The sequence below is a fragment of the Syngnathus leptorhynchus genome, chromosome 8 (assembly GCF_054491065.1).
Source record: "Syngnathus leptorhynchus isolate UIUO chromosome 8, UIUO_Slep, whole genome shotgun sequence".
NCBI classification, from domain to species: domain Eukaryota; kingdom Metazoa; phylum Chordata; class Actinopteri; order Syngnathiformes; family Syngnathidae; genus Syngnathus; species Syngnathus leptorhynchus.
The window spans coordinates 11,193,860-11,219,074 of NC_141202.1; the positions used below are offsets into that span (position 1 = coordinate 11,193,860).

Below are 25,215 nucleotides of genomic sequence, written 5' to 3' on the forward strand. Positions count from 1 at the left end.
AGTTTGCAAATTGCCCAGAATTTGCGTCACTGGTTGTTTTGTTTTTTTTAGGCGTATCCATTACAAACATCTCTTAGTATAATTTGGTGCACTTCAACCAAACCACCGCAGCCGCAATCAGAAGAATATTGTCCAAAATGAGCCTTTTGTTGTTGTTGTTGCAGTTTTTGCTCGCTACTTGTTTGTGCTCTAAAAAGACAGACAAAGATGTCAGTTGTATCTGATGCAGCTGTCAGACCAACAACTGAAGCTTGCAGCGAGACCAACGTGTGTGTGCGTGCGTGTGTGTGTGTGTGTAGGCTGCCACCGAGGACAAAGACGATAAGACGGGATTTCTTTTTTATCAACTGGACACCAAGTCGAGCAGGACAAGCGGGTGGCTCTCGCCGCTGCCGAAAAGTCGATTAGCGTGCTCCGTTTCAAGTCAAGTGCCAATCAAGTAAGTGGCAACATTTTTTTTTTTTGGTCCAACATTCACCTTGCGTGTCCATCCAGATTCAAAGGTGAACGAACTCATTAGAAATCAGTGGTGACAAGGTCAAGGTCGCTGTTGGAATACTTCACAAAAGCCAATTTGGCTTTTTTTTTGTGGTCTTTGTACATTAATGAACACGGTGATGAAAAGAAGTTATGAGCCTGAGCCAAATTACATCCCCAGCTCATTTCAAAAATGTTTTAGTTGGTAACAAAAAGGTAATAAACTACAATTCAAACTGCATGCCGCTCTGTAATACCGAAATAAATACATCCCCTGGCGGAGCTAAGGGGGGGGGGGGGGGTGCATGGGGGCACTAGCACCCCCTGAATGACTTTGGGATATTTTCAGATTTTTCTAGGATTTCTTTTCTTCCACATAGTGGCATCAAGCTTACTTTGTCTTGTTACTCCCTTGTAATATAGACTCACGTAAATATTAAGACTGACGTTGTGTCTGCATATTTTGCAGCAATTGATTGATGTAAGTCCATTCATCTTCATGTTTGTATTCCTCCTTTTCTGTGTCGTGTATTGTTTGTAATTATTTCCTTTTGTTCTTTCTTACTTTCTAGCTTCCATCTTGAAAAAAAAAAAAAAGTCTCCTAAAATGATCATGGGTGTGGATGTTATTCTCTCTGCAAGGGCATGGCACATAAATAAATCATGGGATGGCTCTGCCAGTTCATTTGCTTTGGAAAGTGAGGCTCCCTCTCCAATGCCCCCGAGGACGAGGAGGGGGGAAGGTGTCATGGGAATGGTGACTGACTTATCGGACAGCCCGCGACTGCAATGAGCCTACTGAACCAGACGTTGTTCACTCTTCCGGTGCTAGGCGCACGGCGGATATGGAAGTGCGTTAACGTTTCTCGTTTACTAAGCGCGAGCGGCGCCGCTTTGGCAAGGAAGCTCCTGTGGCGTGAAACCGACTGCATCAAGTCGGCCGCGTCGGTTGCTCAGCTCGTCCGCCTGTGGGGAAAGTTGCGGCGGAAGGTGAACAAGGTCTTACCTGCTCGCCATCCTTCTGGACTGGCACGGCATCTGCTGCTGAGAGCACAAAAAAGAGAGAGAGAGAGAGAGAGAGAGAGAGAGAGAGAGAGAGAGAGAGAGAGAGAGAGAGAGAGAGAGAGAGAGAGAGAGAGAGAATATACATTAAGTACATTTGCTCTTCTGATTCAAGACAAAACAGAAGCCACAGAAGAATTATTTGCCCACCAGATGAGTAGCTGTAGCCTCGGAGAACATGAACTTTAAGGTCCAGAAGTTGTATCGGCTCCAAGAAATTTCTAATTTGTGGTCAATTAAAAAAAAAAGTGATAGAGCAACAATAACTCATTTACAAAACCTTCTCAGATGGATAAATTAATGTTATTATTACCCCCCCCCTCCCATTTTCCCAACTGCTCATATCCTAATTAAAACATTGGTTTAATTTGATAGTGTACTGCTAATTGGGTTTAAACACAGCTCCAGTCTCTAGGTGCCTGCTCTCTCTCTGTATCAGCAACTCTCAGAGGGGTGGACTCCCGTGTCAGCGCAGCGTGTGTGTGTGTGTGTGTGTGTGTGTGTGTGTGTGTGTGTGTGTGTGTGTGTGTGTGTGTGTGTGTGTGTGTGTGTGTGTGTGTGTGTGTGTGTGTGTGTTGCGGAGGCGATGAGGTAGTCAGCACGGCGTTTGCTGATGATGAGCTATTCCTGAGAGCGTTTTGGCTTTGCGGATGGCCGGTGATGTCTGCGACCCACTGACCCAGTGATTCCAAAACATCACCTCTGCTCTATGTCTTCCGTCTCAACTAACAGAAGAAAAAAAAAAAAGGGACGCTCTAGACAATAACATTTCTCCAACGACACACATTTACTGAAGCCGGTTGAGAAAAATAACTTCTCTAACTTCATTAACGGGAATTTTCATTTTCTGTAGCTCGATGGCGATTGATTTTACAACGGTGTCGCGGAGACGTCTCCTCCTCGAGAGGACTGAACCAGAATATGAATAGTGGCCGACAGGCCGGGGCGCGTCTCCTTTCATTCAATTTTATTTCAGGTGTCATTCTGACAGATGCGAGGCCATCAGCGTGAGACGGCTTCGTCTCGGCGGTTTTCGTAAGCTTATCGTTCCAGACGTTCATCTAAAGCAGTGGTGTCCAACTCTGGTCAGTGGGCCAAATTTAGCCCTCGGTGTAATTATATTTGGCCCGCAAAGACAAATTGCGCATGGACTTTGTGTCAATACTAAACTTGCAAATTGTCTTCACTTTTTTTAAAAAAAATAGATGATTTTTATCACCGTTCATCTTTTTAAAATTTTGAACAGTTCTTAGTAGTCTCTGATTTCAAAACTAGTTATTCATCAGTTTGTTCGTGTAGCCTACACTATATATAATATGAGAAATTCATACATTTATTTGGGTTGACAGTCATAATGGCCCTCCAAAGGAAACTGACTGTGATGTGGCTCGCGACAAAAAATTAATTTGACACCTCTGATCTAAAGCTTGGGAAAGTCTCATGAAGAAAAAAGCTTTCTCCATTCCGACTTGGGTTTTTTGATCAAGCCCACTTGAGAGCAAGCTAGGAGAAACACAAAATGCAAAGAATAGTATTCAATTGATTGTACAATTTGAAAACCAGCAGCATGACCTCTTGTCTGTCCGAATGTTCCTGCGTGACTTTTGGGAACACCCTTTGTAGCTATCGGAAGAATTGGGAGCATGCCCGTGGGAATTCCCACAATCTCAGTTGTCGACGGGGTTGAGGTCGTTCCGCCCCAACTCAGCCAAACTCGCCTTTATTGCCCTTGCTTTGCGGACCGACGCCGTCAGCCCACCTCTTAACCCAAATCCAGCACGGAGGTTCCCGAACTCCTCACCCGCTATGGAAACCAAACGCGTAGCTGATTTATGACGTACTTCAACTTGTGTCATCTGGTATAAAATAACACGGACAAGGTGTCCTTATTAAAAAAAAGCATTACACTCAGCAAAAAAAGCACCAAAGAAACCGCTGATGATCTTCCCCGAGCGCTGGTAAAAGGTTGTCTGAGACGCTTGCAAATTTTACTATTAGAGCTGAACTGCGCGTGACCCGAGTCGGATTAGTCAGCCGTGTCTCATTTTTGTCGCTCTGGAGTACGGCGTGAGACGGTTCCGGCGTATGTCACTAAAACCTTTTGCGACTAGCTGGGAGGGAGATGAGCGTGTCCCAGATTTCATAAACATGGCCCGCAAATATAATATATGCACACCCACAAACTATATTAGGCCTACAGCAGAACGCACGCAATTTATCTCACGCCGTTTGCCTCGATCACGTTTTTTTTTCCCCCGATTTATCTGCTCGCAGTCTTGTTTGTCCAATTAGCGGATTAGCAGTCACTCTTCCTTCAATGTGGCTCAAGGCCTCTGGAGCCTGCGGGTCTTCTGGCCCAACGGGCAGCATGGGACTTGTCTATTAAGTGCGATGCGCAAATCTCCAGATGGAGCGGAGTGTCTTGAGTGGGCGTCGCGTAGGACGACATCGATGCGTTTGTCAAGTGATGCTTCAGATGTCTCTGTTTGTGATGAGTCGGACTTGTTTGGGCTGCAGGCTCCTCAAATGACGGGTCAGTAGTCATTAGCAAGAATCTCTGTTGTTTCTGAGGCTATGGCACGCTCGCGTGTGGCTCCGCAAACCGTTAGGTGAATGCAAGACAATGCGGGATTTCTTCTTCAGGAGGAAGAAGGAAAAAAAAAACAACGAAGCATGTGACCGTCTTTTCCTCCCTCGGCGTTCCCCTGCTCCTCCGACGCACACACAATGGTGCAGCGCTGGATGTCATGGGGGGGATGGCTGCTTTAGTATGGCCGATGAGGAGCGAGAACGAGGGGGGGAGGGTCGAGATGAAGAAGCACCGGGAGGAAAAAGAGGGAGCGGCTCAGGCTCAGCCGTGCGTAATGAATGACCAAAGATCTGCAGCGCTTGCACTGTCAACTCCAGCTCGGACCGGAGCGGCTTGATGGTTCGCGCTCAAGTGAGAAGCGCTTGACTGTCATCTGTCTTTTCTTGACTTTGTGCTTACCCTGAAGCCACACCGGTGATGAACCGGCTTGTTTATCAAGACAGCTGCAGTGAAGCTGGTTCCCACACAAGGAGAGGTGTGCAGATGCCGGTGGTGCGAAGTTTGGTGCGGGGAAAACAAAAATGTTCCTTTGCAAAGAAACAAAATTGCAGGGGAGGGATGTGAGATGTAAAAACACAACACGGGTCATTAACTCGCAGGGGAGGGAAGAGATGCCCAAACGACACGAGGGGCATGAAAATGACCCCCGGGACGCATCGATAGCCGTGACTGCCGGAAGATAAATATGTCATCGACTTCTCACTGTCTGTGCTGCACTTAGAGCGGTAACCAAAAACCTGTAAAGTCGCATCTCGCCGCAGACACGTTCCGCCGGCTTCCATCAACTCGATAACGGCCATAAACGTCTTAATGGTCTGCTAAATGCAGAATGAACATTTAGAAGCTGATCTGAAAATGACATGCAGGATGAAAAGCTGCAGGGAAGGGCAAAATCAGCGACTGATGCGCCAGGCTGATATCGTGGTCTTTATTTTCTCGCAGCCAAACAGCCGCAGATAACAAAGATGCAATTAGCGCCGGTCACACGCTAATGCCGACTGGGTGTGCAATTGCACAGAAATTCATAAACACACTCCGGCGCAACGTTACAACACCCCACTCCGCCCCTCAGATCACCGCATGGATATTTTTTTTTTACGGCATTATGTTTCATTTTCATAGCTCGCTCTGTGGTTGAGTCAGATTGTTTACAAAAAAAACGCCTGCCGTCGTGCCCACCCACACACACACACACACACAATTGCGGGCCTCTTGACTCCGATTTGCCACTTAGACATGAAAGCTCCCGACGATAACAAGTGCGAGCCCACGTATCGACCTGTGAACTCCCGTGACCTGCCGGTGGTGACCCTCCGTCATATGTGCTGTCATTGCCATCTTCAGGTGAGGGTCGTCAGGCCTCACCGTGTCACAGTGCTGCGTCAATGACTCATTCACCTTGAATATGTTGATGGCATTGCCGAATTGGACCGAAGCCAATCAGACAGCCTCCGCCTCGCCTCCGCCTGCCAGATTTTGCCGGTTAACAGCGGGGATGCGTGGCGGACGTGGCCCTCGACGAACCGAGTGTGTGTAACGGTCACGGTTGTGTTCTTTTCGGTGGGAGTGGCAGGGAATCTCTCTCTGTGAGATATATTTATATATTTTTCAAATTTATTTATTTCAAATGACTTGTATTTGACTACATCTAGCTGGCATCGACTAAGTACGTCTGATCCGTGTTCACGTCGCACTAACAGTGTCAGAAATCTGATAAGTATCTGATCTTTATCCACATTTGGAAGAGGCCCTCACCCCGGATTTTCGCTTTCTATCTACACTGCTTTGTATGGTGCCGATCCCAAATGTGCTAATCCAGCCTCGTCTCGCCTGTACAACTTTGCTACCATGTCATCCATCATCAGCGTTAACATTTTTTATTGTAACCGTGTGCACATAGACTACAGCAGGAAACGATTGTATAACAGTTAAGAGCGTTAAAGATGGTGACCCGTGAAGTTCATTCCCGACTGTAACGCTGTCTCCATCTCCTTAGCCACTAGGTCAATTTATTACAAATAAAAAATTTACATTTCAAGCCTCGCTGTATTTGTAAATACAAAGTACCAGAACCCCGCAATTTAATATCTCCTGCATTGCTTACGTGTTGTACTGAATAATAAAATCAAAATAGTCTGTGGAAGAAGGTGACTTATCAAGATGTCCCACTTTCGCGCTATTATTTCCATGTTGCTGCAGCAGCTTGCCCGTGCCAGCGCCCGTTAGATACGCAGCGCAAACGATGCCCTGATTTATGCAATGATTGATGTTTTTAGCGCTCGCAGGTATCATGTGACCCGCTAAATGAATGCGGGAAAACGCTTGTGATGCGTGGTCTCGGGCAAAGATACGGCTGATGATACCAACGCCGGCGCATCAATTGCGAGCCGCGCCGTGGCGCTGGCACAAGATGAGTCCCATTACTGATAATGGCTGTGGTAGTTTTGCTCTCCAACAACGCTGCCCGCCCTGCACAAAAAGCTCATCCGCTGACACCGAGTAGAAATAGACTGATTTCACTATCAGATGTTTTTTGCCCGTGGCCGTTCTTTGCTGACGGGGCGAAAAGGAATTTGCCCCTCCCGTCGACTTCTTCTCAAGGCCTTTGCTCTTCGAAAGGGCTGATGGATGCCGTCACGTGATCCGGCGGGGCTGACGAGATGTCGAAAGGCCCGCCTAGTCAGTGGAATTTGTAATTTACGACGATCAATTTATCGATGGAGGCGGCTCGGTGGCGCACTGGTTAGCACGTCCGCCTCACAGTTAGGAGGGTGCGAGTTCGATTCCACCTGTGGACTTTGCATGTTCCCGTGTGGGTTTTCTCCGGGCACTCCGGTTTCCTCCCACATCCCGAAAACATGCTTGGTAGGCCGATTGAAGACTCTAAATTGTCCCTAGGTATGAGTGCGAGTGCGGATGGTTGTTTGTCTCTGTGTGCCCTGCGATTGGCTGGCAACTGGTTCAGGGTGTCCCCCGCCTAACGCCCGATGACCGTTGGGATAGACTCCAGCACGCCCGTGACCCCCGTGGGGACAAAGCGGTCCAGAAAATCAATGGATTTATCGATGGGAGCTGCCTGTGTCAATTGAATTCAAGTGAATTGCCGTGTGAGGTGTTACAGGACTTCCAGCCGGATGACATCGTAGAGTTTTTGTTCCATTTTGATTCAGCATGCATTGATCTGGGAGTAAAATGTCGCTTTGGACAACAACAAAATGCCAACGTGCAAAAGGGAAATCCAGAGATGATCAACAAGCGCGCCAGCCGACGTCTTATTGATTTTCTCATCTATTCTACAAACGTATCATGCAGGCTTTCACTTCTGTGGAAGAATGTCGAGTAGAATAGAAGATATTATTCTCAGATGATGAAATTGGAGCGCCACTCCCAAGTTCTGGTCCTGATGGACCAGCAGCGCCTGTCTGAGCACAGCGGGTCACGGAGAGTGGGAGCCGCCATTGGTGACAGCTCTTTCTAGCTAACGAGACGTGAAGACGGAGGAGAGGGGTCACTCTGTCTTGACCGTCCTCAGAAGCTCCTTTCGTTCTTTCCTCGGTGCAGTGGGAGAGCCATCAGGTTAGACTTCTCTCGAAGGTCGTGCGGAGAAGGTCACGAGCAGCTTCTGGCAGATGTTTTTCCTGGACGCCGCTGTGCCTGCTCAGTGACAGCCGATCAGGAGAGGGTGCCCAAAAAAGTTCGCATGTGGTCCGCACTGATTTAGAAGGCAGACTTGTCTCATAGTTTCAAATCTCAGCTCCAACCTTCCATTGGGGGCGTTGTTCTCAATTAGACCTTGATTTGCACTATTCATATTTCAAATGATATTTTTTTTGTCTTACAAATTCCAGGGTTTGCCCCCACCCAGCATCTCAGTGCTATAGAAAAGGGATGGCTGGATGACTTCCGTGTTGGCAGCGCTTCAGTTCCCGCTCGCTGACAGCATGAATGTGAGTGTGAATGCTTTCCTGGCTCATTATGTGTCCCGTGATTGACTGGCAGACCGGTTGTCTTCCCTTTCACCCCAAGTCAGCTGGGATCGGCTCCAGCTCAGCCAAGAGACGCTGAACAAGAACATTGGTACAGAAATGGATGGAATTACTTTACACTTGTTTTCTCTAGTTGGAACTGTTTTGTTAGTCCTTTAACCAAAAAAAAAATCACACTGGATCTATTTTAAAAAACAAAAGGTTGTCTGACTACTAGTTCTACACATCCAATGTATTTGGGTAAGCTCTGATAACAATCTTCAAGGCCAAATGTACTTTAGTGTAACAATTCACAGTTCATGGGCTGATTTGGGGAGGAAATTGCTCTCACAGATACATAAAGAACGACTACGCCGCGCAGTCGGACTTAATGACTGAGTTACCGGAGGTCATTCGGACACACGGTGGCTACTCCCGCACAAAAAGCCAGACCCGATCGGGCAGCCTCCTGTTGATCTCCGCTCGGCGGCTCGGACTGCAGCGGAGAAGCCCGATCAATAGTGCACACTGAAGCTATTCTCACCCAGGATAAACACGAGCATGCCTCCACATTAGTCTGGCGGCTGAATCGGGCACCGAAGGGGGGAAGGGAGGGTTACATCAGCGTCACATCAGGTGCAAACACAACCTGCTGGAGATGCTATTGTCTCCATTGTTGTATGTATTTCAATAGAGATCCATAAAAGCAAACAGGCGCCTTTGACACATGAAGGCATCAAAAGTAATTCTACTTTATCCTTGCTTTATGACAAGTAGAGAAGGCGGAACAACGGTAACCTAGGAAAAAGCAATATCAAAATCGGATTTAGCTACGGAAAATGTTACATTTGTATGAACAACACTGAAATGTCTTTTCACAGATTACCTTTGCAAACTGAAATTTATATATTGCCCATTGTAATGTATGGAAATATAAATAACACATTCCAGCCTCCATATTTGTTATTGTTGTCTAGTTAAAAATAAATACAGTCCAATAATGAAGTAAAAACACACTTTACTATGAAGACATAACAGTGTGTTTGCTAGCGTATCGCTCAGCACCAGATTAGCCTTCAAAATACAGCTAGCTAGCGGATAATGCTAAAGCTGTCACCAATCTATCCACATCAGCCGTTGTTTTCCAACCGTTTCTATAATTTACAATATTTATAATAAGTTGTCTAAGAAGGCCTTTGTCACATAAAGATAGTACTTCCTTCTTTTTGTCAGCAGGACTTACTTTTGACTTTCTAACAACACTAACAAAACTAGCCGTTTTCATGTAGCCATACTGTAAGCTAATTGTCAGTGCTCTCCCTGGCTACTCAGTCCAATGTGGTTAACAAAAATCCATATTTTAGAAGCAGAAATCTTCTTCTGCATGTCATGTCAGCAGGTACTGAAGCTTTCATGATGGCAACAGTTTGGCCCAGACACAAATTCATCCAATTTCCATTACTTCCTCGGAACAATTGATTCAAATTAGAGTTTGACCTCATCCCCAAACGAGTTGTTGATTCATCGACCTTGGAGGCTCCACTTTACTTTGCATTCCATTTTTCATGATCATAGCCCATTATCAGCTCGTGTCACTTAAAACGTGGCATTAAAATTGGCTGAGCTGTCTTGTTGTATTATTTGCCATCTTTTTGATGCCGTTCAAAGTGAGGACGAGAACAACGGCGCCCTTCGCGTTGCCGCAAGCTAGTCGCAATTCCATTATTTTCTAACAAATTGGACTCGCTTGGTTCTCGTGTCGACCCCGACCTTGTGCTGCTTCTCAGCTCTACCACGCGCTTAAATCAGGTGGAAGCCATCCTGCTGCATTGAGTTTGCAGCCACCTCCCGGCCGCTCTCCTTTATCTTCTTAGACGTGCTCGAGCTGGATATTTTTAAAGCAGCCCTCATCAAGAATTTACCTCGAGAGGATGGCGGGGGGTTGGGGGGGAGCTCAGCGAGACACCACAAGTCCTTTTACCTGCTCGGGATGTGCTTGACCCTGCAAAGGGCTGGGCTGCGTTGGTGGTGACATTGCTCCTTTCCTGTAAATAAGTTGAAGAGCTCCTCGCGCTAAGTGGCTCATGAATATTTAACGGCAGAGGAAGTGTGTTTATTTTTTGCCTCGAGTGTTGCGCTGCAACATTTCAACAAACAGTTGGTTGGACGTGACATTCAGGAGTCCACCCTAAGCGGTCGGCGCCCACCGTGTGCTTTGACTCTCACCTGAAGCCTCTCATCCATTCCACCACCCCCCACCCCTCGCCCGCACGTATTTGCCCCTCCCTCTCTCCACGGCCATCCGTCCGTCTCCCTTCCGTCTCTGCCGCTTGTCTGATGATCTCAGCTTCATCCCTATTATCGCCGCAAATAACAACAAACAGTGCAAGCGCCTCCGACAATGGCATTATCACTTTTGCCTTTTTTTTTTATTTTTTCAAGCCCTCCCCATCTTCTTTCCTTGGAGCCATGCCGCCCTATAAATAAGCTCCCGCCTCTGCCTTCTCCATCCCGCTCTGCCTCCTACTCGCACACATATACATACTGCCAAACAGCATCATAAATCAAGGGATGGGAGGAGGGGTGCCGAGAGGTGGAGGAGGTGAGGGGGGGTCCTCACACGCACACATACACAGCCACGTTGGAACACATATCGTCTGTGACATCTTGCCCGCATACAGTATGGAAGAGCTGCTGCAAGCACAGCTTTGTTAAACACGGCAAGGAGCGAGAAGCACAACACAGCACGCATGCATAAACATCTCGCATCTCTGGAACACCAAGCGTCACTTCTGCAGGACACCCCCATCTCCATCCCCATCCCACCCCCTTCTCCTTCCCCCCCCACCCCCTACTTTTTTCCGCATTGAGCGAGCAAGAGAAGTGGTGCTTACTCAGTCTCCTGGAGCCGATGCATCCCATGGTGTATTCACAAAGGCCCTGGATACAAGCATGGAAGAGTTAGCCAGACGCCGTGCATTCTCCCTCTTCCTCCTGCGACTCTCTTCCTCTTCGCTATGTTTTTTTTCCCCTCTCCCCTCCTCTTGTGCTCTCTCTTTCTCTCCTGCGCTTGCCCGGCCACTCATCCGTCCTCTCTCTCTCCCTCCCTCTCTCTCTCTCTCTCTCTCTCTCTCTCTCTCTCTCTCTCTCTCTCTCTCTCTCTCTCTCTCTCTCTCTCTCTCTCCCTCTCCGGTGCAGTGTCTTGGATCCGGTTAGTAAGTCAGTATGCCTGGAGGCAGTTGACGACTAAATAAAGCGTCGTCAATATCACCGACAAGTTTGCGAGCTCTCATTTGCCGGTGCATGCTTAACTACTATATTTGCCTAGCTCGTGTGTAAAGAAAAACAACAATTAGATTGAGTGGCAGCGTGTGTATTAGGTTGCCACGAGGGGGGGGGGGATCAATAGCACAATGCCGAGAGTGGCCGGCTGCCATTGTTTTGGATATCGCTGCATTGCTGTAATATTGAGCTAAAATAGGGGGTTCCTCTTCCACTCTTTTTCTACCTCTCTCACTCTCTCGCTCTCTCTCTCCTGACAATGCACGGCAGCTGTTTCCATCCCTCCTCATGAATACGCCATCAGAAATCCTAAGACCTTGAAAAAAAACCACACACACACAAAGAAGGGTTTTCCTTCCCTCCTCGCAGTATTGATCTGCCCCACACTCATCCCTCGCTTTTCCTACAACATCCTCAATCTCCTCCTCCCATGCCAACATGATATCTAGAACTTCCGTCTTTGCAAGCTCCCCCCTCCCTTCCCCCGTCCCATTCCATTTTGTCCCCCGTCTTGCCCTCTCTCTTGGAGATGTCAAATGTGTGTATGTGTGGTGTGTGCTGAGAATGACACAAGCTGGACAGTCTGGATAGTGAGAAGGAGAAGTGTGCGAAGGAGGGGGTTGCATTCGTGTGGTCACTCACATTGTGAGTGTGGCAAAGAAGGAATGAGAGCAAAGAACATGAGACGGACAGATGGGCAGAGGACTGGGAGGAGAAAAAGCAAAGCTTGAGACGTGAGCGAGAGAGAGGTGTTGAGATGGTGTGTGGGGGATTTTCACGAGAGTGGACATGGTAAAAAGGAAAAACAAGTGTGTAGGGCCATTGCTGATTTCAATATGCAGCAGAATCAAATAACTGATTAATGTACAAGGTATAGCAATTTATTAATTCATTTATTGTTGATTTCTTAATACTAGTGAAGTGGTTGGAGCGTTGAGCAGTTTTGATCCTATTTGGCTGACAGAACCTTTGTGTAGTCCTGCACTGCCCCACTGTCTTATGGTGTTCCACAGGGTTCAATTCTGGGGCCTCTGTGGTTTTCATTGTACCTGCTGCCTTTGGGTTTTATCGTAGAAGACATGGTATTTCCTTCAAGCGCATTATTTTTGTCTTATGTGTGTTTTGTCTAATGTGTTTCTATTAAAAAAGAAAAAAAACAACAATGACAAAAATGTGTTTTTTTTTGGTCATTTCAAAACATCTAACATCTAATCGGGCCCGAGCTGTGTGAAATCATAAGCTCTGTGTTAGGTTCAATTTGTAATATTTTTTGCTAACTTGGCTCTGAACTCAATATAGTGAATTTGACTACCAATGAAGTTGTACAATACAAAGTCATCCCCAATTTGAGTAAAACGTCATAATTTAGAGTGGCCTTTCATTACAGGTGGCCTCAGGCACACCTATTAATCATATCAGCATTTTGATATGGCAAACGTGAGGTGAATGGAGAAATGCTCAAAACTCAGATTTTTTTTTCGCTGAAAAATGGCCACATCATTATGTTCAGTGACGGTTTTGGGAGTATTATTTTCCCACCTGCAAATTTCTCATTGGAATAGGCTCATAAGACAGATCATTAAAAATGAAATGCATTGGTGGGGATGTGGCGGGACAATAAAAGGCTTTACGGTGGATGTGTGCAGCTCGCCCAACATAAATCATACATAATCCAGCCAATCCCTGTGCTGTGGTTTATATATAGACGTGACACATCTTTTTTGTTGGTTGTCCGCTCGGGCGTAGGAGATCAGGCCAGGCTGCGGCAGAGGTCAGTCTCTGCTCAAAACAATACTCCCCTGATATTTGTGATTGCTTCTGAGGAAGGTTATTATTACCTCCAGCAGCCCAACTCCACATGAATTGGAGGTACAAGCGATATGACTTTAGGGGCATATACATACAATCGTCCAAAAAATGAACCCTTTTAAAAAAGCCCGGGGCTGTTTCCCATTTGTATTGAAAAATCCAATGAAATTTTTGGTTCTATTCTCGCCACGCTCACGTGTGCAAGCATGCAACACACCTGTGTGACAACATTGTGATCTGTGTCATGCGCCATCAATGCCACGCAAGGTCAAACGTTCTTGATGCTAATCTCGCTCGTGATGCATTGGCCAGTCACACACATACACACACACACACACACACACACACAGAGAAAGAGCGAGGGGCCTCCCGCCACGCTGCCATGTTTGCAACTCTCACCCACGCACGTTTAGACTGCGGCTAACTAAAGTGACTCAGATGACTTCCATCACATTCACCGTCAGCGGCGATGATGCAGCGCTGAATTTAAATTACAGATGCTCCTGTTTGATTTCATCAAGAGTGACTCACTCCTCCACTTTTCTTGTCGCCCTTGCTATCCGTCCATCTGCTTGTAGATCGACTCATTTATTCCATACACTTTGGCTGAGGCGCTCCAAAGATACGCTAGCAGATAAATGTAAATGCCTGTTATCTGGGTCATTGTAAAGGTTGGCTCTCTCTAGAAGAAAGTAGCTCCTTTAAACACAATCCCTGTCCTCGACACGGCGCTGGAAATGTCAAATTTATTTTTCATCCAAGCTCGCACGACCCAAACTGTTACAGTACGTGTTAATTAGAGTCACGTGTTACGAGTTCGCCCCAGGAGGAGCCGCAAAGTTGCTTAAGTGTGTGTGTGTGTGGGGGGGGCTGTAAGACGCAGTGGGGGGTGGGCGTGAGTGAAGGGAGGGGGGCTGAATTGGGCTCTACTGGAGAGAAAAAACACAAGTGGAGAAGCTTTAAGAGCTCGAGCAGAGCCAAGTGGAGAGGAGAAGGGGATTAGTGGGGAATGCTGGACGGTTTGTTTTTTAGGGAAAGGGCATATGAAGTGGGGGAAGGGGGGGGGCGGCTGTCATTTCGTCATGAAAATAGTGCATATGCGAGCTTTTTTGAAAAATGATTTGCCCTCATTGGACCATATTTGCAAAAGCACGAAAAGCAACTTGCATTTGCACTGCCGCATCACAGTTAGCTGCTGCTTCACTGTGTTTGCTTTAAAACCTGGGCTCCACTAATTGACCCCAGTCTGCACATTACCGAGCAGCTCGACTTGGTTTCTATTCCAAGAGCATATTCTTAATGTCTTCGGGACTCTGTGGAAAGGGAGGCACAATATGCGCCAACGCCCCATTTGTCTGAATTTGGTGTACTCGGCACGGACAAATTAACATCTCATCCGCCATTGTGGTTCTAATGCTGCAATTACGCTGCGTGATCAAGGCTATTGTCGGAGTGTATTCTCATGTGTTTATTTTTGCACACTCCAGCGCTTCCACAAGTCTAAATGTTGCAGAGTTCCTGACTCTTCCTCTAGTATTTACAGTTCTCCTTCCACCTCTGGGGGCAATTACGCAGCCTTCCTTCCCTCATGCCCCGAACGTTCTCATCCAGATCATCCACTCAAGTGCGAGGCCTGTTTTGCCGTCTATTACACTCGTGGCCGTCCATCACGCTCATCATCGGGCACGTCAGTACCTCATTGGGTTCACTTCCTGCCGCCTTTTATCTCATTTCTAACTGATCGAGATGTACTTGCTGTCAGAGAGGGAATCTGGGGAGACTGACTCCCTCAAGGCATTTTCGTCTGGGTACGTGCGGCGCGCTGTTATGCGTCTGTCCTGACACCAACTGGTGGAAGTGTGAAGTGCAGTTACGTGTGGTGTGTGTGTGTGTGTGGGGGGGGGGGGGGGGGGGGGGGGGGACTTTGAATGGGAGCCAGTTTGGCAGTGGAAAAATGTTTCCATGTTGTCAGGTAGGCAAAGTCCTCATCCTGCCCGGAATTTCTGTTTGATGACTAAATGAGCAGATTTATGAATGATATTGTCGCTAAGGAAAGTCTGCTGTGAGGATTTTCAACCTCCTGTTGGTAAAATATGGCAAGGGGAACAAAAGTGCAGGTAGAAGATGATGAAGAGGAGGGAGGAGCGGAAAGAACGATGGGAAGGGAAGTGCAAGTGCAGCGGTGGAGAGGCCAGGCTGACAAATGTTGGGATACGGGATGGGGGGGAGGAGCGGCGGGCCGGGTGGGGTGTTCATTCCAAGCGTTGGCGGCATTCCAGGCTGTCTGGCTCTGATTGTAGCTACCCCCCCCCCCCCCCACCCACCCTTCTTACCTCCAAACTGGCAGGACCCCACAGTTGTCGTCTTGCTGCTTCATCCAAACCTTTGAGTCATCATGAGGATGCTTGCAGCTGGCTGGAAAAAAAATGGGGTTTCGTTTTGGTGTCTATGCAAAAAGGAAACTCAAATTCCCTGCAAGTGAACATATTTCCCTAAAGGAAACTTCGACATGACGCTTTGACACATTTTTCAGCCGCGGTGGAAGTTGAATGCAACTGGAAAAAATATTTCTTGCGGGACAATGGGGGGAATCAAATTCCAATGATAACCACTCCCTTGAATTTGTAGTCATGATTTGACACTTCCTGTGTTGCTTTCACATTGATCAAGGGTTTGATAGAAGTTGGAAATGAGGATTTTTTTTTTTCTTATATTACCATGAAGTTTTTTTATTCATTCTTATGGAACACTATCAACTCATTTCCCTCTCATGACATCACTAATAATGTTTCTTTTAGTTTCAGCCAAAAAACATTTGAGTCTTCAGGGTTCATAAATCATTTTATTGACATAATGACAAGATTCAGAGGTGATGACTGTGTGAGTCGCTTAGTGTGTTTTATGGTTATTATGCAAGTTGAGAGTTTTCATGGTCGCTCTGAATAACGTTGCACAGACAATTACTCATTATCACCTTATCAGGAGGAAACTAGGTCACAAAACGGCTTTACTCTCTAGAAATAAGCACACTTAGCCGACTGACTAACGCTGAAACCTAGAAAAGTTGTGAGTAGTTAGAAAGACAACTGCAGTAAACTTCATCTTTCTGCTTTTGCACCAGTTCTGTCAATTTGAGCAATTTGATATGGAAAACTTTGCAAGCGTTCCTAACAAGTTACTATCCGTACCTAATCATGCTTCTTTGGATCCATTATCTCTCCCTCCTTCTTTTGCCCTGTTCCATTCCCCCACTCCTGCCTGACCTTACAAGGAGAAGCGAGGAGAGAGGTTGATGTCATTGAATGAAGAATGCTGCAAGAATCCAGAGAGAAAGGGGAGGAGTCTGACTGGACAGATCATAGTGATCCAGAGAGTGAGGTACTGTTTACATTGTACTCCACAGGTCCTGAGCCCCAAGTCAAACGAGACAGAACTTGTTTGAAAGGATGCTGTCATTCCTTATCCAGTCTGAAAAGCACAGGGGGAGGGTCTAGCAGCTGGAAAGAGGAAGCCTGAGTCACAAGGAGAGAGAGTCAGAAAAGGGAGAAGTTAGCAGCACTACTGGTAACTGGAACAAGAGGAACCAGGTAAAAAAGAAAAGAGTTGCAAGGAACAACGGAGGGAAGAACCGCATAAAGTGCATTGTCACGGTGAGTGCCTTTTGGATTAAGTAAAACAAAAAGGAAGTGGTGGTGTGGTTTTTTAAGGACATGCTGACACCAATTACCAAATAAGGACAACTCTTGTGTCAGTATACAATTCTGCAGCTGTCTTTGGCACACAATGCTGATAACCCAAATGCGGTCATTGTTGTCTTTTTAAGGTGTCAAAGTACAAACTGCGACGGTAATCTCTTAAACGTATTAAGTATTTTGGATCGATCAATCGGTTTGTGTTAATTCGCTGAACAGATTCACGAGATCTCTAGCCAGCTGATGGGCATCGACGATAAAAGGGCGGCTATGCGGAAGCAGAAAAAAAAATGTCTAAAGTTGATTCTGTTAGCTTAGCACGATAGCCACGCTGCTTTCAAGCTTTGGTTTAATTCAAACATTTCAACGATTGTTCAACCGGAGTCCCCTTTTCACGCCAGTTTGGTCCAGACTAGCTAGGCTGTTAGTGGGCGTGCTGGTGGTCCGCTCAAATCAGGTCAGCTAAGCTAACGTGAGTGACAGCCCAGGCAAGATTGCGTGGAAGCCGGCAACGCAGGCAGGTGAGTGACGACCGCTTGGATCGAACTGTCAGGCGAGCATTCTCGATTTGAGTGCACCGTAGCTAGCTTGGAATACCGACGAATTTAAATTGATCACGCTTCATCTTAACCCTCTTAAATTGGGGGAATCTAGCTTTTAGGGGCACCTGACCTAGCTTAGCTAGTGTTCCTGCTTGCCACGCGACATGGTTAGCCAGCTCTGGCTTTGAATTGCAATACTATGTGCTCAAAATAATGCAAAATAATCAATGGCTGAATGTGCAAGATGATGTAGCCTGTTACCTAAGCCATTTGAGTTGCCAAGGTGTTCTTTTTAAACAGGTGTTCTCTCTAAACATTCAGCAATGCACATTTTGGTGTTAATGAGGGCAAAATATGGATTAAACTACAAATACGAAGCTTTGATTGTAGAGCATGCAAACCCTTTATAGGAGATGACGTCAGAGCATTCTAATTGGACAATTCCGGTTGAATTTATTTTCTGTGGAACCTGTTGACTGAAATTAGCTATTAACGGCACATATTCACTGTTTTCATAGTCTTTCTATTAAGCACTAAGATGTCACAAGATACCAAAGTACTGGCTATACTGGAAAATAATAATTGGTGTCAATAAAGTATGTTGATGTAATGCTATTCAACTGAGGGGAGGAGCTAAGCTTAGCCCAAAAGGAAATTTTGGCGGATGTTACGTTGATTGCTTTTCACAATAAGGGTTTTGTCAACCATTATTAAAATGAGCGAGTATTTTTTTTACCCCCCCAGAAACAAAAAGCTTTCCTCATATTCTTAAGAAACAGAAGATGATAATGGCAAATCTGTGCGAGTTTACTGTACTTCCACTCACTGCAAAATAATCAAGCAATCACATTTACGCCATTGTTCTCAGATGGAAGCTAGAGCCCCCAAGCCAAGGCGTTGTTACTAACAAACAAAACCAAGCAACCATTTGTGGTTTCGCTTGAGCTCATTGCGGCAGCTTCTCCTTGAGAGGATAATGTGTGAATCCTGACCATATATGTGAGGCAAAAGAAAAAGTGAAGATGATGTTTGAATGGCTGAACACTGAGAAATTCTTCTTTTGATTGTAGCCTTGACGAACGGGGTGTGTACTTTTCTGTTTTGTCTATCAAGAGCCTTTGCCCCGATAGCTCATCGGGAACAAGGCTGCGCGTTGGTTTAATTATTCATCTCCGTGTGATCATAGGTGGAACACAACGGGGGGTGCTCAATGGATGTCTAGTGACCTGTAAGATTGCTGGTTTGTCTCCGCATTAGTGACCTAGACACACTTTCTCAACAAATGGCCTTGTGCTATTTAAGTCACAACAATAGAGAGATTATATGAAAAACACACGCTTAAACAATCACCGCGGCCACTTAGATTGGAAAGTGTACGCAGTAACAGTTTGAAGTATGGACCCTCGTTTCGTGTACAGTACCAATTCATTCGGTCATGTTAAAGGTATGCTATACACGAATAGTTAATAGCATACAATTTGGGCGACAGTTCTGCGGTTGTGGCGATGTAATGCTCGCCTACGTTGCATCTGGAAAGAAGAAATGATAGTATCGTGCCACTGGTGACGTTTTTCGCTTCAAGGAACTGCAGGATGAGGAACGTGTAAAAATAATATGGATGAGATTAGCCATAGCCAAAAAGTTCCTCGTTTTGGGTATTGCAAAGCTTAAGTCAGCACAGATGGAGGGTCGTCGCTTTCAAAACAGCTCAGAAGGTGATGTCATCGTGCTGTAATGCAAAATTTCTCCCCACCGCAAAAGCTCCCGCTCACATCTCAGGGATCACGTTTCAAGACCGATCGAGGTTGGACTCAATGTCACCGCGCTAAACCTCCTCCGGACCGGATCGGGGAACAGATGCAACCTGTTAATGCTGTTAATTGACATGAATTATTGAGGATGATAGATTAAGAATTGATATTCGAGCGATCCCACGTAAGGATGGTTTGGCTTTAACATTAGGCGTTAAGCAATACTCGTCGAGCGTTTGTCTTGTCAGAACTTGAAGCCGAGCTTGTTACCTGACAAAAAAAATGCAAATGACATCAGCAAAGTTGTTCCTGGTATTCTTCAGGTTCAGGACATAGAGGTGCAGCAGAATACAAAAAAAAAAAATGAGGAACAATGTGTCAGCTCATCGTCACTTGACAACAGTGAGCATTCTTTAGAGGCCCGCCTGACTGACTGGTATCGTGCGTAACGGAATGGCTTTATTTGCGTAAGAGTGGAACAGCCGTCCTTTTGACTAAAGGTCATGTCTGAGATTTGAAAAATGCTGCAACGTTGTGCGGAATCTACGCAAAGACATAACAGCAAGGTCAACGTTTGTTGAACTTCAAGCATGTGTGAGGTGACCCGCTTTTCTTGACGCAGCTCGCGTGGTCATGCTAGCTATACTACACCCGTGACCCCAACCGCAACCGTGATTGATGTCACCATAAACAACTATTTGACAAATATGCTAAACCGTTGCTGTGGTGTGTGCGAGCCACATCTGCTCTGTGTACACGGTCCAGCGCTAATGGACTCGTTCATATCCTGTCGCTGTCCGTTTGCCAACGCTCTTGTATTCACAGAAGCTGAAACACAATTATGATGCGGTTTCTTTTATGTGGATGTTTCACTAAATCACAATCTAATCCACTTAATAAGGGGACTTCATTTCCATTGGTCAACATTTGACGCTAGTTTGTTAGCCTGTCTATGGCGTTTTCTATTGTTTGTTAGCTTCAAGCTATCTGACTTTATTCATTTGATTCATTTGTGTGCCGTCAGGTCAATTAGTAGACGATGGAGAGCTCCAGCAGCAGCAAGCCAGTCATGGTGACGTCCTCCCTCAACTTCAAAGTCACCACGCCGTCCTTCTACAACCAGCCAAAGAAGTTTGCCTCGGTAGCCCCGCCGCGGCCCAAAAGCATAACGCCGCCCTCCGGGCCGTCGCCAACGCCTGTGGGGATGGGCATGATCGGACGTGTGGGAGACATGCCCCCGCCGCCCCCGTCGCTCTGTGATGGTATTTGAGACCTCGTTTATGACTTTTGGGTCATCTGAGCCAATCAGGAGAGATCGTAACTCAAGATCAAGAAACCGTTTGAGTGCGTGTACAAAGCTTGCCGTAACTCGCCTTTAGAAGTCGAAAAGACTTACAAAAAAGGATCATCAGCAGATTGTAAGAAGGTGATGGTGTCGTGAGCCATCTGACAGTTGAATTTAAGAATAGATGAAATTATAATCAGCCTTGAACCGTAACTGCCAAAATGGGCGTCAGCAAAGTGATGTCACATGATTGCCTCCTCGACCTTGGTGGTTGTAATACGTGATGCAAATTGAACAATCCGTGTCGCCCTCAGATTTCCCACCCCCTCCTCCTCCCATGGATGACGACTTGCCGGCCCCGCCCCCCGAATTCCAGATCACACCTCTGGCCTCCGACGCCCCCCCGCCGGCTTTTCCGGCTCCGCCACCTATAGCGGAAGACCTGCCCCTACCGGCCGCCCCTGACGAGATCCCCTGTTTGACGAGCGTTCCCGCCCCCCCTCCACCTCCTCCACCACCCGCCCCCACTGTTGGGTACTCTCAGGTAAGTCGGGATGGACCCCTCGACCAAAACTTTGAGGATAAGGATATTGGGTAATTATCTTAATTCTATTTTAATTATGCTCAATTGTGACAGATGACAGAAATTTTTAGTCTGTATTATTGTAAACCTTTTCATGTCTATTAATGCTCTCTGTGTTTTTTTTTTGTTTTTTTTTTGTCGCCCACCACCATCTTTCTCGAACAGAAACCCATAGTGAAGCAATCAAGTCTCGATAGGCAGATCGACTCCCTTACGAACATGCTTTCAGAAATGGAGACCAAGGGGCCCTTCAACCCAAAGGTACAAAAGCCGAGGTGACATTACAAACGCGGATACTAACCATGAGATGAGAAAAAAAGTCGGAGAGAGGAAGGAAACAAAACAAAGGATGGTCGGTCGGTGGAAATACTTTGGAGTTATGCCAGCTCGGGTTTTTATGAGTCTCAGTTCAGGTGGAAAGCTCAATGATAAGTGAAGTGCACACGCAGCACATTGGGTTGGCAAAAATAGGAAAAAAAAAAAAAGAAAGACTCACACTGAGTGGAGCGTGAGAGTGCGACAGAGCCAGAATGTGCTGCCAGAGACCCAGAGAGAGGTCCATAAATGGAGTGTGTTTAGTCCAAGCGGGAAATACAGAATAATGTTTGCTCCAAATCTACAAAATAAATGTCAGAAAGCTGAAGCCCCGTCGATAAGCCCCAAACATCAAGTGCCGCTGTTTGCTTTATCAAAGTGTTTCATGCAAAGCGTCGCTGTGTCTTGTATGACCTTCCCCTGGGGATTTTGTTTTGTTTTGTTTTGTTTTGTATGAATTACTCGATGGCGTCTGTTCATTAATCTAAGTCAGTGTTGTGTCAAATTTGACTTTGTACGGACTTGAAATAGTTTTGCCGCTTCAATGAACTGGAAGCTCTTATGTGAATGTTATTTTTGTTTTTGTTTTCTTGTAGTTGCCAAATCAGTACTCTACTGGAGCGTCACCCAAAGCAGTCGGCCCCCCACCAACAGCCCCCAAGCCAGCCCTCTCTTTCCTCCCCCCTCCCGAGATGGGAGACCGCCCCCCTCCCGCGCCCTGGGCTGAGGAACTGAAAGCCCGGACGAACCGGCAGGCCAACCACAACTCTCCACCGCCACCGGTGGCCAAGTCCCCATTTGGAGCAAAAATAACCACTTCGTCTTCGTCACTGGCGAAGAAGCTCAACCAGAACCTGAACCAGTCTCCGTATTCAGGCAACGGACTACAGAAAACCTCTCCTGCAAAAGTCACCGGCACTTTCCCCCCAGTTCCAGCATCTCCGCCTGCACCTGCTGCTCCGCCCAACAATATGACCGCCAATCACACAAAGAGTCCCCAGTTTGTCAGTCAGAACCAAAACCCGCCCGCTGCCGTGCCTGCTCCCCAAACTAAGACCATGGCATCCCCTTTGGCCTCCTCCTTCAATCAGCCAATGAAATCTCCCCCTGCAGCCACGGTACGCTCAATGTGTGTGCAAAACACAGTCGTCAACTAAAACTGTTGAGAGTTTCTGTTGAACTCAATATACGGTGGTCGATAATTGATTGCTTCTGTTTGGGCAGCCGTCATCACCGCCAGGTCCAGTGTCAAGCAAAGGTGGAGGGGTGCCACTCAACATGAGGGAAGTGGAGGAACTTGAGAAAATGACCAAGGACTTCATCAAAAACATGGACAATCACCCACCGGTCGGCCCCGCCCCTCTGACCGGTCAGCCCTCAAGCATCTGTAGCAAACTTCAAGACACAGCAAATATTTCTCTGAAGTAACCTTTGCCTCATTTCAGACGTTTGCGGCAAGTGCGGCGAGGCGCTGTCCCGCACTCAGCCGGCCGTGCGAGCCATGGAGAAACTTTTTCACTCCAACTGCTTCTGTTGCGTTACGTGCCGTCGCCCCCTGCAGGGCATGCAGTTCTACGACAGGGACGGCGCGCCCGAGTGCGAGGAATGCTACATGGTGAGAAGAGCACGTCAGATGTTTGGAACCCATCGCGATAACTCTGTTCTCATCCTCAGAATTCCCTGGCCGTGTGTTCCCGATGCGGGGAGAGGATCACGGACCGTGTGCTGAAAGCCGTCGGCCAGTGTTTCCATTCGCACTGCTTCCGCTGCAGCACCTGCTCGTGCATACTGGAGGGGGCGCCCTTCATCACCGACGACAACAACAACCCTTACTGTGTCCAGGATTACCACAGGTGCAATTTCCTGCTCTTCTTATACCTGATGCCAAATTCAATCAGCCTTGCGAAACATTTCCATCAATTTTGATGATCAAGATGCGTAAATGTCCGTATTTTTGGATCGCAGGCGTTTCTCCCCACTGTGCGTCAGCTGCAATGAGCCCATTATTCCAGCGCCAGGAAGCGAGGAGACAGTCCGAGTCGTCGCTCTCGACAAGAACTTTCATCTCAAGTGCTACCGCTGTGAAGTAAGATGGGCCGGATTGATTCATTTTCCAATGAATTTGCTCTTCATTTGAAAACGGACTGTTCCTTTCACCAACATGAAACGCTAAACCAAATTTGACTCAATGTTCTGCACATTTCACTTCAGATAACTTCATAAAAGATGGAAAAATAAAGTTTGGATTGCGTTCCCTTGTGTTCTACAGGACTGCGCTCGCCCTCTCTCCATAGAAGCGGACGAGAATGGCTGCTACCCGCTGGACGGTCGTATCTTGTGTATGAAGTGCCACGCCAAGCGAGCCAATTAGACGACTCAGTGAACCCCCACCCTCCCTTTTTCCGCTCGATTCTGAACCCAAATCCAAAAGCACAGGTTCCCCTCCGGTTCGCAACACAGGGCTTTGTTAAAGTGTTCCGTGTCAACGTCTCGTGTGAAACCAGGGTGCGTTTTGCATGCCGTGCCGCGCCGCGCCGCGTGCTCTCGTCTTTGTTCGATCCACTTTAGTGCAGAGGTAATGTTCTGCACCGCCACACGTCTCTCTCCCTGTAGGTTAAGTATGTTTATGCTAACGATGCTCCGCGTTATCTTGCACAGACCGCAGTCCGTGGCCTCTGAGGTTTGCGTACAGTAGAATCTCTTTCCACTTGACTTTGGCTGAGAGGACTTGAGCAAATAACGTCCTCCGCCGTAACACTTCATTCAAGCTAGTTCAGCGTCAAACGCATGCTGTGAGCCCAGCAAAGCTTTACCAGCACAGATTCCGTTGCGGGGAATCTCCCTCATGTAGCTAAAAGTGTCACCAGCCTGCCTCCGAACAGGACCTGAGAAATGTTTTTATGTTTCGTGTCACTTTGACTCGTGAGCTCAAGCACACAATAGTAGGCGCCGTCGTTCTCTCGCATCGCATTAGAACCTTTTTGCTTTACCTAATATTGTAATATATGGAGCTTTTTTTTTTTTAAAAAACAACAACTTCATTTTAAAGACTTTTAAGGTATCATGTTTGAGCATAGTGACCAAATATTTAGAAGCTGTTTTAATTGTTTGGAACATTTGCCATCATTACTCATTTTTGAGCCCTGTATGTTGACCTCGAGCTCGTCTTGAGGTTCATGTAAACACTTTCATTATCTTCCATTATTCACTTTTTCGACATGGGTATTATTTTTTTATTGTATTTTTAATTTTTTTTTACTTATGTCCTCACTCCTATCCTGGCATTGTGCCTTCACTCCTTGCCTATTTGAATGGAGGCCAGGTTTGAACCATCACAATTTATCGGAGCGTAGTGACTCAGCCATGCATGCTCGCTGTGTACTGGAGGCGCTGGTATTTCAAGTGTTATTTTACAGGCAACAGCTTTAAATGCCTTTGCGTGCGCAAATACTTAGGACGATGCCTGCATTTATCCGCTGTCATGTTGCCTTTTCCTTTTTTGTATACTTTTTTTATATCAACCGTTTGGTATGTGTAAATGTATGTGTCTAAATAAATGCATTTATCCCCTCCCCACCCACCCATTCTAAAAATAAATGAATAAAATGTTGGATGTTTTTGATTTATTTCATTTCATTAGGTGCACATGTGCAAGAGGTCAAGTGTCTTGTGACACGTGACGAGCGTAAAACGTGACCCCCCCCCCCCCTCTTGATGACGGAAACTTATCACGCTGTTGGTGGACCCCAAACATCTCTATCAGTCACCACCAGCTGTGTGTTACGCTGATTATGACGACAGCGTGTGTGCGCATTTTTGGAATGTTTACGTTCTATAATTTGTTCGCACATCTTCATTGCAG

General features: G+C 46.6%; 1 protein-coding gene and 1 long non-coding RNA gene across 4 annotated transcripts; one reads left to right on the top strand and one right to left on the bottom strand.

The window, feature by feature from the left end:
• The first annotated feature begins 132 nt into the window (after positions 1 to 132).
• Positions 133 to 24,959, top strand: zyx (zyxin). Of its 3 annotated transcripts, XM_085917856.1 has the most exons (11): positions 133 to 439; positions 16,457 to 16,835; positions 20,195 to 20,432; positions 20,770 to 20,999; positions 21,204 to 21,299; positions 21,950 to 22,471; positions 22,578 to 22,722; positions 22,799 to 22,968; positions 23,028 to 23,206; positions 23,319 to 23,439; positions 23,623 to 24,959. In XM_085917856.1, exons 3-11 carry the CDS (start codon positions 20,210 to 20,212, stop codon positions 23,722 to 23,724), a joined length of 1,788 nt encoding a protein of 595 aa, XP_085773982.1. In that variant the 5' UTR covers positions 133 to 439; positions 16,457 to 16,835; positions 20,195 to 20,209; the 3' UTR covers positions 23,725 to 24,959. The 3 variants fall into 3 exon arrangements, with proteins under 3 accessions (XP_085773982.1, XP_085773983.1, XP_085773985.1); XM_085917857.1 differs by lacking the exon at positions 133 to 439 and having other exon boundaries at positions 16,453 to 16,835; XM_085917859.1 differs by lacking the exons at positions 133 to 439; positions 16,457 to 16,835 and adding an exon at positions 16,908 to 17,398.
• On the bottom strand, positions 15,545 to 17,784 carry LOC147052432 (uncharacterized). The gene is made up of 3 exons (XR_015066865.1): positions 17,681 to 17,784; positions 16,374 to 16,697; positions 15,545 to 15,600 (listed from the first exon to the last, which is right to left on the bottom strand). It is a non-coding gene; the product is annotated as an uncharacterized LOC147052432 (long non-coding RNA).
• Positions 24,960 to 25,215: the final 256 nt, after the last annotated feature.